The 13,850-nt window shown below is 41.2% G+C and overlaps 1 protein-coding gene across 1 annotated transcript in view; it reads right to left on the bottom strand.

Annotated features, from left to right (window-relative positions):
- PKD2L1 (polycystin 2 like 1, transient receptor potential cation channel) overlaps nucleotides 1-10,508 on the bottom strand; it is a 150,605-nt gene extending 140,097 nt beyond the window's left edge. Inside the window, exon 1 of the mRNA XM_077259014.1 lies at nucleotides 10,131-10,508. Coding sequence (XP_077115129.1) covers nucleotides 10,131-10,410 — 280 coding nt within the window. The 5' untranslated portion in view covers nucleotides 10,411-10,508. The remainder of the gene's footprint in view (nucleotides 1-10,130) is intronic.
- Between the last annotated feature and the right edge of the window lie 3,342 nt (nucleotides 10,509-13,850).

Here is a 13,850-nt window from a genome sequence, read left to right as displayed (position 1 = left end):
AAAAAATCAGCAAAATATGATACCTGTGTTTTTGGTGCTTTTTTCAAACGCTGAAAAACCGCTGAAAATAGTGACAGGCTCTATGTTCAAAAAAAGGAAGCAAAGTACAAAATACTGATGACAAAAAAAACTAATGTGTGTATATGTGATTTTTGAAATATCATAGGCTTTGCTGGTACTGAAAAACACAGCTGAAAATTAGCATAAAAAAAGTATTAAAAAAATGCAGCAAAAACACCTAGTGTGAACTTAGCCTCAAATATGTGTCAACCAAAATTTGATCTCAGTTCTCTTCTACATGTTTCCAAAGTTGTTGCATACTGGTCTACTCACTTGGGTATGTATCCAGTTTTTTATTAAATTATATCCACAAGTGTTTGATTGGTTTGAGGACTGTGAGGACCATTCCAGCACCTCTACTTCATTGTCATTGAACCATTTATTCACCAGTCTCGATGTATGCTTAGTGTTGTTGTCCTGTTGGAACAATATGTTTTCCTTTTCATACCCATAGTACTAGAGAGTACGAAGTAACTCATCTTGTAGAATACTCATGTATAACTCAGCATTGTGACCACCATTGATCCTGGTCAAGTACCCAATGCCTTTGCCTATGAAAAAATCCCATATTATTAGATTTCCTCCACCGAATTTGACATTTCCTTCAATTTCTTAATCAGTTAGCCATTTTTTCTTTTGTTTCTTTCAGACCATTTGCACCCATCAGAGCCTAGTCTATTGAATTTTGTGTAATTGCTCCAAATCACCTGTTTCAAATCTTTAATGTCCACTTTTTGTACTTTTTGAACCGACGTGTCTTATGACAATATTAAAGTTGAGACTTCTTCACTATTTTCGGGCCACGATTTCAGACTTGTGCAATGTGCGTCACATGGTGCTTGGATCGACGTCTGTGATCTCACTATTATGAAGCATATGAGCCACCTCCACTGCCGTGTTTGTTGCACCAGAACTAATAAACCTTGGGATGAACTGACTTGATGAATCCAATATTTTGCCTGGAAATCCAAGTTTTGACTTTTGAATGGATGAATGGACATCAATTCGTATTCTCCTAACTTTCATGGCACTGACATGATGCAGTTTGGCAATTTTCTTGGCCAAGAGACCGCTATTGATAAGCTGGATGCGGTTTCTGTTTTCTTGGGAAATAGTTTTCATTGTTGCTCCTCGATTCGAACCAGTGACCTTTTGCTGGGGAATCAAACTAATAACACACTGAGCTATTAGGGAATGTGAGAACAGGTTGTATTTTGTAGTATTCAGGAAGAAAAAGATTTTTCCACCACCAGGAGCAAAACAGTAACAATGCAGTGACATGACAAGAACCTGCATAACTAATCATATGCTAAATAGTTACAAGTCACATTTATGTATGAAATAGCCAAGATGATTGTCTATAAAATGATGGTAGTCTCATGATCAAAGTAGTAGTGGATGGTGAGATATGGAGCCTGAAAGTCAAAAGTTCAAAACATTGTTACCCTTTTGCTCTTCACAGTATGTTAAAATAAGACAAAATATTTGATAGTATTAAAAGTTGTTGTTCGCTTTAATAAAAGGATCCCTAGATATTACGCTGATAATAGAATATCCTTTTACAGTGACCTCCATTGTTCAGGTGAGAATTATGGAGAAAACAAGCAGCAAGTGTTTGGTTATCCTGCAGTATCCAATAAAATCAAATGTCGTAATTCATGGATGTTTCCAGTCTGTAAGTGCATGAGTTGTACTTTCTAGTCGCGCTCTACTCTGGTTAGATAGGGTTTACATACATTAGTTAGGACTGCTCTGATATGGGTATACCTTGGCGATTGGTAGAGCGGCTTAATATACATTTTTTACAAAAAACGTATCAACCAAATACCCTGTTTTTTCCATCTTTTTACTAGCACTTGCTGTCCACTGTGATTTTTTTGCAACAGAGTGTTTTTGGTTTTACTGTGCTATTTTGTGTTTTCAAGTCTCTTGGTGGTGTGAACATGTCTTTACTGGCTTGTTCACTGTGCGCCCAGCTCATGTGTTCTGGTTTTACATAATTGTTTTCTTGTTTCCACAAGACTGGGGAGGCCTCCACCCCTCTTTTTTTGAGCTGTGCGCACAGGAGCCATTCTGTCCAGCGTGTCCACATGGACATTCCTTTTCTGAATCCTGCTCATACAGGTATTGTACATATGACCAGGTTTTAAATACATCAGATAGGGTTTACATACATTAGTTAGGACTGCTCTGATATGGGTATATCTTGGCGATTGGTAGAGCGGCTTAATATACATTTTTTGCAAAAAACGTATCAACCAAATACCCTGTTTTTTCCATCTTTTTACTAGCACTTGCTGTCCACTGTGATTTTTTTGCAACAGAGTGTTTTTGGTTTTACTGTGCTATTTTGTGTTTTCTGGTCAATACATGATAATTTCCATAATAAGGTGTTTACTAAAATAAGACAACACATGCTATATACAGTATATTATCCCAATTTTGCCATCTCTTTACACTAAATGTGGTTCTGACCTCTGAGATCCCCACTGATCATGAAAATGAAGTGGTGCCTAGCCTCAGGATTCGATCTGGCTTCTGTCCGCTGAGCCGCAGGAGATCTTGTCGCTGTCCAGGTGCTGATTACCATTTGCCTTTTGGTCATTCCTTTGTGACAGCAGGTGTTTTCCATTTGCTATCTAACCTGTCCTATCATACTGCATGTGCTTATATTTAAACTTACCTCCTGATTCTGTTCTCTGCTGGTTATAGTCATTTGGATTTTCTAACATTCTATTGATTTTTGGAGCCAGTCTGAGAAACTGCAGCTATAGGTTTTCGCTTTACTGTTTCTTTGCACTACTTTGCACCTATCTTCTGTTTATCATTAGTAAGTAGGCAGTGTATATGTTAACAGTACTTGCTTTATTCTTTGCTTGGTATTTAGTTATTTACTTTACGCACTCTGGGATCTTCCCTTTGTTCAGCACACTTCTCTTGTAGGGAATTCACACTCTGCTCTAGCCTTTTTTTAGAAGGAATGTGAAGCAATTTGATGGCCTTTTAGGCAGGTTAAGTCCGAGCAGCCATTTGCTAGTCTGCGGTTAGGACTTTCTCTGCACTCGCAGGCACCACTAGTAACTGTGGTGTCAGGATATCTAGTCTGTACAGGAAGCGGCAAGGTCAGTTGCAGTTTTTTTAGTGTCTAACCTATTATTCCCAAGTGACTTACTACACAGTCATAACATTATCACTAGCAGAGAACAGAATCAGGAGGTAGGTTAAAATACAGTAGAAGCACTTGCAGTGTGATAGGACAGGCTAGATAACAAATGTAAAACACCTGCTGTCAAAAAGGAATGGACGCAAGGCAAAAGATAATCAGCACCCGGACAGCGACAGGATCTCTTGTGGTTCAGCGGACATAGATGCTAACAGAAAAGCACAGGACTGCTGGATCGAATCCCGAGGCATGACAAATGGCCCCTTCATTGATTTTCCCTGCATTGAAAAAAGTCTTAAGGTACCGTCACATTAAGTGACGCTGCAGCGATATAGACAACGATGCCGATCGCTGCAGCGTCGCTGTTTCGTCATTGTGTGGTCGCTGGAGAGCTGTCACACAGACAGCTCTCCAGCGACCAACGATGCCGAAGTCCCCGGGTAACCAGGGTAAACATCGGGTTACTAAGCGCAGGGCCGCGCTTAGTAACCCGATGTTTACCCTGGTTACCAGTGTAAATGTAAAAAAAACAAACACTACATACCGTATTTTCTGGTGTATAAGACGACTGGGCGTATAAGACGACCCCCAACTTTTCCATATAAAATATGGAATTTGGGATATGCCCGCTGTATAAGACGGGGGTCATCTTATACGCCCAGTCATCTTATACGGCGTGTGGTTCCCAGGGTCTGAAGGAGAGGAGACTCTCCTTCAGGCCCTGGGATCCATATTCATGTTAAAAATAAAGAATAAAAATAAAAAATATGTATATACTCACCCCTCCGAGAAGCCTGGCTGTCACTGCTGCAAGCGTCTGTCTCCGTTCCTAAGAATTGCAGAGCATGAAGGACCCTCGATGACGTCGCAGTCCTGTGATTGGTCCGTGACCGCTCATGTGACCGGTCACCTGACCGCGACGTCATCGAAGGTCCTTCATGCTCTGCAATTCTTAGGAACGGAGGCAGACGCTTGCAGCGGTGACAGCCAGGCTTCTCGGAGGGGTGAGTATATACATATATTTTTTATTTTTATTCTTTATTTTTTACATGAATATGGATCCCAGGGCCTGAAGGAGAGTTTCCTCTCCTTCAGACCCTGGGAACATCCAGGATCGCTCCCTGCACACGCCGTACCCGGCGTATAAGACGACCCCCGACTTTTGGGACAATTTGTAGGGGTTAAAAAGTCGTCTTATATGCCGGAAAATACGGTACTTACATTCCGGTGTCTGTCACGTCCCCCGGCGTCCGCTTCCCTGCACTCCTCCTGCATCCTGTATAAGCGCCACCGGAAAGCAGAGCGGTGACGTCACCGCTGTGCTCTGCTTTACGGACGGCCGGCGCTGACACAGTGCAGGGAAGCGGACGCCGGGGGACGCGACAGACACCGGAATGTAAGTATGTAGTGTTTGTTTTTTTTTACATTTACAATGGTAACCAGGGTAAATATCGGGTTACTAAGGGCGGCCCTGCGCTTAGTAACCCGATGTTTACCCTGGTTACCAGTGAAGACATCGCTGTATCGGTGTCACACATGCCGACTCAGCGATGTCAGCGGGTGAGCCAGCGACGAAATAAGGTGCTGGCCTTCTAGCTCTGACCAACGATGTCACAGCAGGATCCTGATCGCTCCTGCGTGTCAAACACAACGATATCGCTATCCAGGACACTGCAACGTCACGGATCGCTATCGTTATCGTTGGTTAGTTGTTCAGTGTGAAGGTACCTTTACTTTGCATTGACCTTTTAGAACATCACTGCAGCGTAAAGTTTAGAATGTGATAAAACACAAATCTGTATTCTTAAGATTACAGGAGCCCTAGACTTTGGATATCCTGGTGATATACCATAAATTTATAGGATGGGTGGAAATACCTCTTTATGCATGGTACTGCTAAAGATTTGTACAAAATTTTTCTTTAATAGTAATTGCAATTGGGAATTGAATGTGAAAAAGAAACATTGTGTTCGTGCCATAAGAATGATGTTCTGCACAGGAGCAAATATCAGTGCAGAGCTACAAAGAGACTTTTGATAATTGATTCCTGGTCTGACCCATTGTTTACAAGAGCTCATATGTCAATCCAAACACAAAGGGCTATGCCTTTTATCTGTCCTAGTGCAAACCATAGATCCTTCCCTGTGTAAACTCAACCTCAGTGGCAAGCAAGTCACTTTTGTCGCTGCAGCACTGCTGTACTATATGGGCTAAATGTATTAGGGGAACAAGTTGGCAAACTATCGCTTCTCAGACTTTTGGCTAAGATCAAGTATATCATCTGTAGCGCCGGCGTCTCCACTTTCTGCTTCTCTCCCCCGGGAGAGATGCTGACTCAATCACCGCCGTGTCCTCGCTCTCGCTCTTCCTGCTCTGGCTGCTGATGCCCGAGGTGCACACAGGGGAAAGCTTAAAACCCCAGACCAACCTTTGCACTCAGTGTTAGGGGGCACAGCTATACAAAAGAGACTGCAGCACTCGGGAAGCAGGGCAGACTTGGCGGAAACGTGCAGCGCGCAGAAGGACATAGGGCTCCCACCAGTGTGCAACGGGATGGAGCAGGCCCAAGCCTAAAGGGGCTCAGATCCTCAACCAGAGACTGCCAACAAATGTCAACTAAGTCTACGCTGACACTAGAGACTGTGCGTGACAAAGTCCCCTGTCAGGACTTAGAAGCGCACGTGCAGAGACAAGCACGTCGGGTGACCTGCTGTGGACTGTATCCTGATACATCCACTTGCCTCTGCCAAGTAATACCCTACTCTGGCAGTGCTAGAGACTGTGACGGTACCTCTACTCTGTCTTCTGGACCCAGGACCCCCGTCAGGATAACAAGGATTCACCGCCACCACCAGGACCCCCGCCAGGATGACAAGGATTCACCACCACCGCCAGCAACCGGACCTCCATCTTCCTCATGATGACGCCAGACCCCTTATGCGCCAAAGCCTTGGTGCCACCACTTGACTACAGGATTCCAAATTCTGACGTCGTCTGACTGATGTTACATTACTGAACTTCCCCTTTCAATTGCCCGAACCTGTATTATTCCAAGTCAACATTTACTGCTCAAATCAGTTTAACCCCTTCTCTCCCTGGGTGGAGTATCCACTGTTAAATAAATCCCACGTTAACCCTTGCTCTGTCTCCTGTCCGTTACTGCATCCTGCAACCTGCCCACAGCATTGTTGTAAGTTTCTTCCTAAACACTCTTGTTAGTTCTGAGGTCCCAGTGCTTGTATTCCTGTACATCTTCCTGACCATCAGCCGTGCCCGCCTGCCTATCAACCGTGCCCACCTGAGTGTCCATCAGCCATGTCCGCCTGCTTGTCTCTCAGCCGGTCCAATTCACACCTGCCAGTGCTCTTCTGTACATCAACTGGTCCAGTCTGCACCTGCCAGTTCTCTTGTGTACTTCAGCTGGTCCAGTCCTCACCTGCCGGAGCTCATCTGCACATCACCCCATCCACTCTACATCTGCCAGTGATCTTCTGTACATCAGCCGGTCCAGTCCGCAACTACTATCGCTCATCTGTACATCAGCAGGTCCAGTCCGTATCCGTGGTTTCCTTGTTCCTACAGTGCCTGACAGCATCTACTGTTCCCTTCTCCTGGCTGTCCCTGGTACCCATCCCTAGGGGGTCAGCTTGCAGCATCATCAGCCGCCTTATATCCTAAGTCGAATTGGTGAGGCACTTAGTTACGCCCATCCAGGCTTTCCTTAGTCCTCAGCACAGTGGTTCCACCACCCAACCGTTAAAGCATCTTTCAAAAAGATGGCTTTGGCCTGGGCAGCCAAGTAAATTAATATATCATGCATACTGGGTATGGTGAGTGGGGGAAAACCTAGAACTCTGGGATCAAAACCATTAGTTCAGGTAAGTTTGAAAGCCCGAGGTGCACAGTGCCCAAGCAGTTGTGACCCTGAGGTGTCTAAACTCACTGGGCATGGGAAAGCCACTGAGTTGTATGGCACATTTGCATAGCACTTCTCTTTCACACTTTGAGCACACACTCTCAATCCGGGCCTCCAACCAAGGATGGGGGAATTTTTTTAATTCCCAGAGGGGGTCTAGTCTGTTTTGCATTGAGAATACCTTCCTCATTTCTTTTAATTGTTTTCTACTATTTGTCACTTTTTACAAGCTTGTCTTGTTTCAAGGACTTCTCGGGATGCGGTTCACTTATGGGTTCCCTCCTGAACGGTCTAGAGGGGGAATGTGGCCATCAGGTTCTGCTCCTCCTTGGTTTGACTTGGGTAGCAGCCCTGGTGGATGCTCGGAGCACAATTTGCGCTTTCACTGAGCTTTGAAAATGGGAGTGACTTGTCCCGGTCTCTCGCTGTGGCCTTCTGGTTTGGAGGGATAGGAAAATGGTTTGTTTGGGCCCTCCTCCTTTCGGAGTGGGCTGCTATAGACCGCATCCTTCACTGTTTTTTTATGTTGCATCATTTACATTTTTCAGAGGACCTGGGGGAAGAGAGGATAATTTCGGGCTTGAAAAAAAATTAATAATAATAAGTTGGCAAAATATCATTCAAATTGCAATGCCCCAAATATTAGAAGGCAAATTCATTAAAAATGAACAATACTGGTGCATTTTTTTTACATGCCTCCCCTTGTAGTAGAGAAGCTTGAATCTCCTTGATTTGGAAGTTGCTGCTCACAATTTTTACAGGCTATATGCAAACGATGGCATCACTGCAAATCTTTATACTTAATGGAATTAAAAACAGAAAAGTAAAGATGCCCATGCATGGGCCAATGTCGTTGGCTTCTATGATATTGAACAGGTAGAAATATATTGTATAGTGTTAGTTCAAAATAATTGTTGATTGTTGTGTTATCTAGCTGATCTCATCAGAATTAGAAAACTCTATATAGGCATTTTCATGCCCCCAGAAACTACTTTTTAAGAAATATTGATTGAGAGACCCTGACATTTGAAGACAACCTTATTTACACCTCAGTACATGGACACATTATATTCTATGGAATCATTCACATGTCAGGTTTTTCTTCGCTGATCGATGATCCTCATTATAAAACCACCTTTTGTGCAGGCAAAAACACACCCATTTAAGTAAAAGGGTTACTGATAAAAATGAATAGCTCAAGGATGACATCTTTGTTTGCTTGGAAATCCTTCATTAGTTTTCTGTATACAAGAAATACGGATAATACGCGGATGGTTAAATGCAAGCAGAAAAAAATCACTGTCGTGTGAATATAGCCTAATCTATATATGTTTATGTGTAAACTAAATCTTACATATGCTTAACTGTAATATTTATACAGGACTTTGTAAGAATGAGCAATAATTAATGATCTACAAGTCTAAAATGAATATTAGCCTGTACAATACAGTAATAATTAGTATCAGGTATACTGAATTTTTGCTAAGTTGAAACATTCAGTTGCAGAAGTGAAAACACCAATAAACTTGTAATTGTGAGGCAAAGCTATAATAATTATAGTCAACTCATTTTTTTGCACAAATCTTTACAAAGGATTCGCCCTTCATTCGAAGTTCTGTATTTATTGGATTTTTCAGAATAAAAAAACAAAGCATCCAAAAGATACTACAAAAAATAAATATTAGAGTATAGAGTTCATATGTTTATCCTCAAAATAAAGTTTGTAGAGGATAAAACATACTACTTTTAAATATGTGTATTTACAGCAATACAAGTAACGCTTTATTAAAGTGACCGAGCTACCTATACCAAATGCAGGAACCAACTATAGCAAAGAGGGAACGTATCAAAAATGAAATTTGTGAGTCTCTTTGTAAGAAACAAATAATACAAAAAAAAAATCAATGTTGAAAGTATTTTAAAATATAGTATGAGATCGTTGGACAAGTGTTGATATTTTCCATCAGTTACTTGCAGTAATTCACCAGTAATTCAGAATGAAAAAAAAATCAAATATGTTTTTAAAAATGTATAATGTGAGAATATTGAAGATATAAACACAACACATAATTATAGAGGAAGATTGGAAGTGCTGATTCACATACAGAGCAATTTTCATAACTAATTGTGATGAAAAGTCCATGTATATCAGCAAGAATGTGATTACTAAACTAATACACTAGTAACCATAGACCTGAGCAGGTCCACTGGGTGCGCAGATGGTAACCCCATTGGATGAATTTTGTGTAAATCAACAATTTGCATCTGTTGGGGCACATAAATAATACATAATAATGTAACAAATTGTTAGACTAACCCTATGGGTTCACTATTGCTGATAGTATATTGTATTCATATCTTTCATATATATATATATATATATATATATATAGCGCTGGGGTCCTAAGTTCAAATCCCATCAAGGACAACATCTGCAAGAAGTTTGTATGTTCTCCCCATGTTTGCGTGGGTTTCCTCTGGGTTCTCCGGTTTCCTCCCACATTCCAAAGACATACTGATAGGGAATTTAGATTGTGAGCCCCATCGGGGACAGCGATGATAATGTGTGCCAACTGTAAAGCACTGCGGAATATGTTAGCGCTATATAAAAATAAAGATTTATTTATTTTTTTTAATTTTATAATGTGTAATTATTTTTCGCTCTCCAGTATCCCCTTCAAGTTCATAAGGATTATTAATTGTTTTACAAACCATAATTCTCATCTACTAATTGAACGTCAAGGTGTATTTTTAAGTAGAAGCATATAATGGCAGAATTTTTGACATTCAAAAAGCAGTAATGGTTCTTTCTGGACATTCTCTGTAGGACTCTTTGCCATACTTACAAATTCATAAATAATTCTAGATAATCTCAAACTAACTATCAGCTCAGTAGCTAAAATAAACGTAATAGCTATAACATGAAATTGCTAAATATTCCATATGAGAAACCTGCGTTCACTTCTCAGAGTTAGTAAGAACCTCACCTACCTCTAATTCCATGGACGATGTGGGCACAGCATTGTGAGCATATGTTACCCCTCATACGATCCTTTTCTTCCTGATAAGGTGGTGGGTCTCCCAAATTGTCCATACTGTCATATGGGTTTTCCAAAACAGTTTTGGGGTTGTATATGGCTTTGATCTTTAGAGATGGAGAACCATCATAGGCTGGGTTATCCCAAGCCCTTTTCCCTAAATTATCCATTTCTTGTTCCTCGTGAGCTTTGAACTGATTTTCTGTGCGGCTTCTAAGCTTGGCAGGGTTCATGTTTCTTTTAATGTTGCTGGCTCTTGTGCACAGGTCAGCTCTGATATAGATTAGACTCCGCTCCGACACTACACTAACAGATCTGGGAGTGCACGGGTCTTTTTATAGTGTCATTCATACTGGCTATTGTCTGTAGGATACAACCAGCAGTTCTAAAAAGCAGGTTGTCTCGTCATGATCGTACAGGGGCAACAGTTAGTATTTATACTCTTGATGCAACCAGTAGTTGGGAGCTTCTAACATATATTACAATGACAGCTGTATGATAACATGATTTATTTTAGAAATCTTTCGTTGTGATGCCACGTGAGTGACATTATAAGCAATCTATTAGCTGCGATACGCTTTGTCTACTACAAAATGCCACTAATTTGTGTTCATATCTTGACTCATGTATTTTAATATTAGCAGGCACTAAAAAAGCTTCAAAAAATGTCAAACTTTTATTTGTGAAGCACAAGCAGGTGCCATTTTTAAAGACTAAATGATGATATTTGCAAACCCAACAATTGATTCACCTGAGCCTCATAATTTATAAAGATGAAAATATCTACAATCTTTATGACTTACATTTGTCTCACAATTATAGGGAACCTGTCATATGATTCGTGTTGTCCAAACCGTGGGCAGCATGAATAAAATCCTAGCTGTATGATTGCAGCCAAGAATACTCTTCTCTGACACTTACATATACTTTAAGGATCTGTCCGGCTCTTCCTAGTGCTGATCTTGGTGATTGACAGGTCTCACCCTAGGCACACAAGGAAGAGACCATTCAATCACCTGCAGCGTTGATGGGGAGGCGCCAGACAAGTCTTGTCTCTCCCTATAGTCCCCAGTCGGATTTATAGAAAAACATAACATGCCTGGATGTAATCGTGCAGCCAGGCTCCGATTCATGCTTCCCAAACCAACATCGGAGCCTGGCTGCACGATTACATCCAGGCATGTTATGTTTTTCTATAAATCCGACTGGGGACTGTAGGTTCCCTTTACAACTATCTAATATATAAAGCTGAATGTGTGTATGTATGTGTGTGTGTATGTATGTCCGGGATTGGCATCTGAACCGTCGCAGCTACAGCCACAAAATTTTGTACAGTCACACGTCTGGACCCCGAGAGCGTCATAGGCTATGTTGTGAGGTGAAATTTTAACCCCGCGCTTTCCAATTCACCAAACAATTTTGCCCCTATCTACATAATGGGGAAAAAATGAAAGGAAAAGTGTTGGAGGCAAAGTAACAGCTGCCAGATGTGAACAAGGGGGACTTAAAGAATGAGAGCGATGGCGCCAAAGAGTATATACTGTACAGTTGCTAAGGTGGGGCCCCGACATGGGATAATCACCACACCACCACGGGGATATGAACACACACACAAAATGCGCCACACACTACCACGTGCTCGAACACATATACCACCCTCAGCGCACATTTCACCACACATACACCAACCTCGCCACATAAAAGTTGAAACACAAAAGTCGCCGCTCAAAACTCGCCACACGCAAAACTCTCCACATGCAAAACTCGCCACACGTGCAAAACTCACCTCATGGAAAACTCGCCACACGCAAAACTTGCACACGAAGAAAAATTGCCACATGCACAAAAGTTGCAACACATGCAAAAGTTGCCTCACACAAAACTTGCACATACTCAAAAGGCACCACACATAAAACTCGCCACGTGCAAAACTCGCCATGCGCAAAACTTGCTGCACACAACTTGCTACACTAACCTGTCACATGCAACTCGACACACAAAAAGTTGCTACACGCATGTCGCCACACAACTCATCTCACAAAAGTCGCTACATGCATGTCGCCACACGCAACTCAACACACACAACTTGACACACGAAACTCGCCCTAAAACACACACAAGTCTGGTATTATCCTTCAAAAATAAAAATCTGATTAATAAGCTGAAAAACTACAAGAGCAACAAATGTACCATATAGGAATCCGGCAGCTGTCAGTCACATGACCAGTCTATTATGTGTATGTGTGAGCTAATATATACTGCCAAGGGGTGGGCTTACTGTTGGCTGGGGATTTATCAGGCTGCTAATTTAGCTTACAAATACTGAGGTAAAAATACTGACCAAATAACATGTGAACGAGGTCTAATACAGGAGGAGATGACATACAGATATATACTATATACAGGAGGAGATGACACACAGGTATATACTATTTACAGGGGAGATGACACACAGGTATATACTATATAGAGGAGGAGATGACATACAGGTACATACTACATACAGAAGGAGATGACACACAGGTATATACTATATACAGGAGCAGATTACCTACAGGTATATAGTATATACAGGAGGAGATGACATACAGGTATATGCTATGTATAGGAGGAGATGACATACAGGTATATACTATATACAGGAGGAGATGACACACAGATATATACTATATATAGGTGATATGACACACAGGTATATACTATATACAGGAGGAGATTACATACAGGTATATACTATATATAGGAGGAGATGACATACAGGTATATACTATATACAGGGGAGATGACACACAGCAGGTATATACTATATACAGGGGAGATGACATACAGGTATATACTATATACAGGAGATGACATACAGGTGTATACTATATATAAGGGAGATGACAAACATATATGTATATAATGAGGTGAAAATGAGAGGTGTGAGGTGAAAATGAAAAGGTGTGAGTGCAAAATGAGAGGAGTGAGGGAAAATAGTGGAGTGATCGGAAAATGACAGATGTGAGGTCGAAATGACAAGTGTTAGGGGGGAATGAGAGGAGTGAGGGGGAAAATAAGAGGAGTGAGGGGGAAAATGAGAGGTGTGAGGGAGAAAATGAGAGATGTGAGGGGGAAAATGAAAGATGTGATGGGGAAAATGAGAGGCGTGATGGGAAAATAAGAGAAGTGAGGTGCTATAACTAACCACAGATATTTACTATGCCCAGGCAACACCGGGCTCTTCAGCTAGCTTAGATTTACAATCTCCATGCTTTTCTCATGGTCAACTTTATGTGGCCTGTTCAAGAGTTGGAACAGCCAAAAATCTGTTTGTCTTTGCACCTGAAGGAAAAACTAAGAATGTCATTTATCAAAAGACTCTCGAATAAGTAGTAGAAGATTACTTCACATTACTTGGCCAATTTAGTTAAATCTGTGTGGAATATCTCTGGTGTTGAAATATATGTTGTAAAATGCTTCTATTAGCTTAGTTTTTGCCTTTTAATAATTACATTTCTATCTATTTGTTTTGTGGTTTTTTTGTGCAGAATAAATTTTTGTTAACACATTCTATTTTGCTAACAGCAGTTATTACCCCGGGCGAAGCCGGGTAGTACAGCTAGTATATATATAAAAAATAAAACAATCAATTCTCCTTCCGTATTATAACTATGTATAGAATACATGATAA

This window comes from Ranitomeya variabilis, chromosome 4 (genome assembly GCF_051348905.1).
Source record: "Ranitomeya variabilis isolate aRanVar5 chromosome 4, aRanVar5.hap1, whole genome shotgun sequence".
Classification (NCBI taxonomy): domain Eukaryota; kingdom Metazoa; phylum Chordata; class Amphibia; order Anura; family Dendrobatidae; genus Ranitomeya; species Ranitomeya variabilis.
This window is presented reverse-complemented; position numbering and strand designations above follow the sequence as displayed.